Consider the following 2,127-nt stretch of genomic DNA (forward strand, 5'->3'; position numbering starts at 1 on the left):
TCCCTCTTTTTCCCTCCCTTCCTCTCTCTGTTAAATCAATAAAAACATATCCTTGGGTGAGAAATAAAAAAATATTCAACCCAAGAAAAATCAAGAAAGAAGAGAAGGAACAAAGACCAGATGGACAAATACCCAAGCATATAGATAATCATATTAAAAACAAATGGGAAGAACAATACAACTAAGAGACAGATTGTAAGGCTGGATAAAAAGCAACACCCAATTGTATGCTGCACTCAAGCAATCCACGTTAAATTAAAGACAAGATAGGTAAAACAATACAGGATAGAAAAGATATACCATACTAACACCAATCAAGCACAGGGGGGTATACATAATGTATTATTCCATTTTTATTACATTTTTGGAAAACAATACAGTGACAGAAAGCAAATCAGTGGTTCTCTGGGCCCAGAGGGTGGGGACAGCATTGGCCAGGAATGGCGCAGGAGGCAGAAGTTTTGATGTAGAGATGTCTTGTACCCTGATTGTCTATAGGACAGAACACATTTGTCAAACCTCAACAGATATACTTAAAATTGGTGCCTTTTATTGTATATAGTTTATAACTCAAGAAAGATGGTGAAAGGCAGGGAGGAATAAAGAGGAGAAGAAAATAAACAGGGAAAGGGTAGGAAAAACAATAAAGCATTTTTGTTTTCAAAGAGCACAGTCACTTCAGTAAGAGTAGTTTCCACTGGCCCTTTACCCCATCATAGAAAACATTTTAGGGTTGTTGTTGTTTTTACCCAATTATCTGCCCACATCTACACTCTGAAGGTCTCACCTTCCACCTCAAGGAATTTATCAAGCTCTTGTACCAAAGATAACTGTACCCCACAGGGAAATTCTGATACCAGTTGGTCATAGTGCAACTTTCACCCAATCAAATGAGGAATGCCTCAAACAGGGGAAGCTGCCCAGCCCACTTGGCATCTATGACCCTGACCTCTCCCTTTCCTGACCTCACTCTCTCCTTCTCTAGCCCCATCTTCCTTCTGTGGTTGAAAGCCACACCAACCCTCTGCAATTCTTTTAATCTTCAGAATCTCAATTCCCTCTCTTCAATAAGGAAGACCAATTTCTACATCCTCCCCCTCTCCCACCAGCAGAGAAAAATGAGTAGGCACCAAGGTGTTAATGGCGGGCGTTTGGGTACACAAAGGGCCAAAGCAAGACATCTACATTTCAGAGGGTAGACACATTTCATACTCTAAGGACAACTAGACTGCCCATGGGAGCCAGACTCTAAGACTCTGGGGAAGGACTTAGGATAACCAGATGGTGGAGATGTGACAAAGAGATAAGGGCTGAGGGTGGCAGCAGTTGGAAAGAAGAAAAGAAAAACTTAAAGATAAAACAACAACAATATATAAACAGCTCGGCATATAGCTACCTCCCATGCTACCAGGAGGTTAAATGGAAGACGTCTCGTCAAGCACCACAAAAAAGATATAATCCATTCTCATGTTGTGAAATGAACAGGAGGTAGATGTCTCGTCAAGCACCACAGAAAAGATATAATCCATTCTCATGTTGTGAAATGATTCCCTGATCAGAGATGATTCAATTCTCTGATTACATTTGAATAATAATTATTTAGAGACCCTGGAAAATTAACTTCCTACACCTTAAATAATGTACTTGTAACCTTTCTTATTCACGTCAGAACACATGGACTCAAAGCCTTAGTAATTACCTAGACATGGAAGTGGATGCAATGTGAATCTTTTCAAACAACGGAGGCTCGCTGTGGAAAGGCACAGCGACCTCTATAGAGGCCTCATGTTGCTCCAGCTTGAGAGTGATGGACGGCGAGCCTCACGCGCTGCCCAAGTGTTTTCATGACCTTTGCTTCTCCAGGTGCCTCCTACGCTGACCACACGTTCCCTGCCGAGAAGCTGGATGATGCTGTAGCTCCCGGCCACGAATATACCTACGAGTGGACCATCAGTGAGGACAGTGGGCCCACACAGGATGACCCGCCATGCCTCACGTACATCTACTACTCCTATGAAAATCTGATACAGGACTTCAACTCTGGGCTGATTGGGCCTCTGCTTATTTGTAAGAAAGGTAAAGAAAATGAACAATAGCAAAGCTGTTGGAGTGGTGAGGAGTACTATA

The 2,127-nt window shown here is 42.2% G+C and overlaps 1 protein-coding gene across 1 annotated transcript in view; it reads left to right on the forward strand.

Annotated features, from left to right (window-relative positions):
* The window catches only part of F5 (coagulation factor V), a 61,787-nt gene that overhangs the window by 19,905 nt on the left and 39,755 nt on the right, over positions 1-2,127 (forward strand). The window contains exon 4 of the mRNA XM_006764208.2: positions 1,864-2,076. Coding sequence (XP_006764271.1) covers positions 1,864-2,076 — 213 coding nt within the window. The remainder of the gene's footprint in view (positions 1-1,863; positions 2,077-2,127) is intronic.

The sequence above is a fragment of the Myotis davidii genome, unplaced genomic scaffold (assembly GCF_000327345.1).
Source record: "Myotis davidii unplaced genomic scaffold, ASM32734v1 scaffold401, whole genome shotgun sequence".
Classification (NCBI taxonomy): Eukaryota; Metazoa; Chordata; class Mammalia; order Chiroptera; family Vespertilionidae; genus Myotis; species Myotis davidii.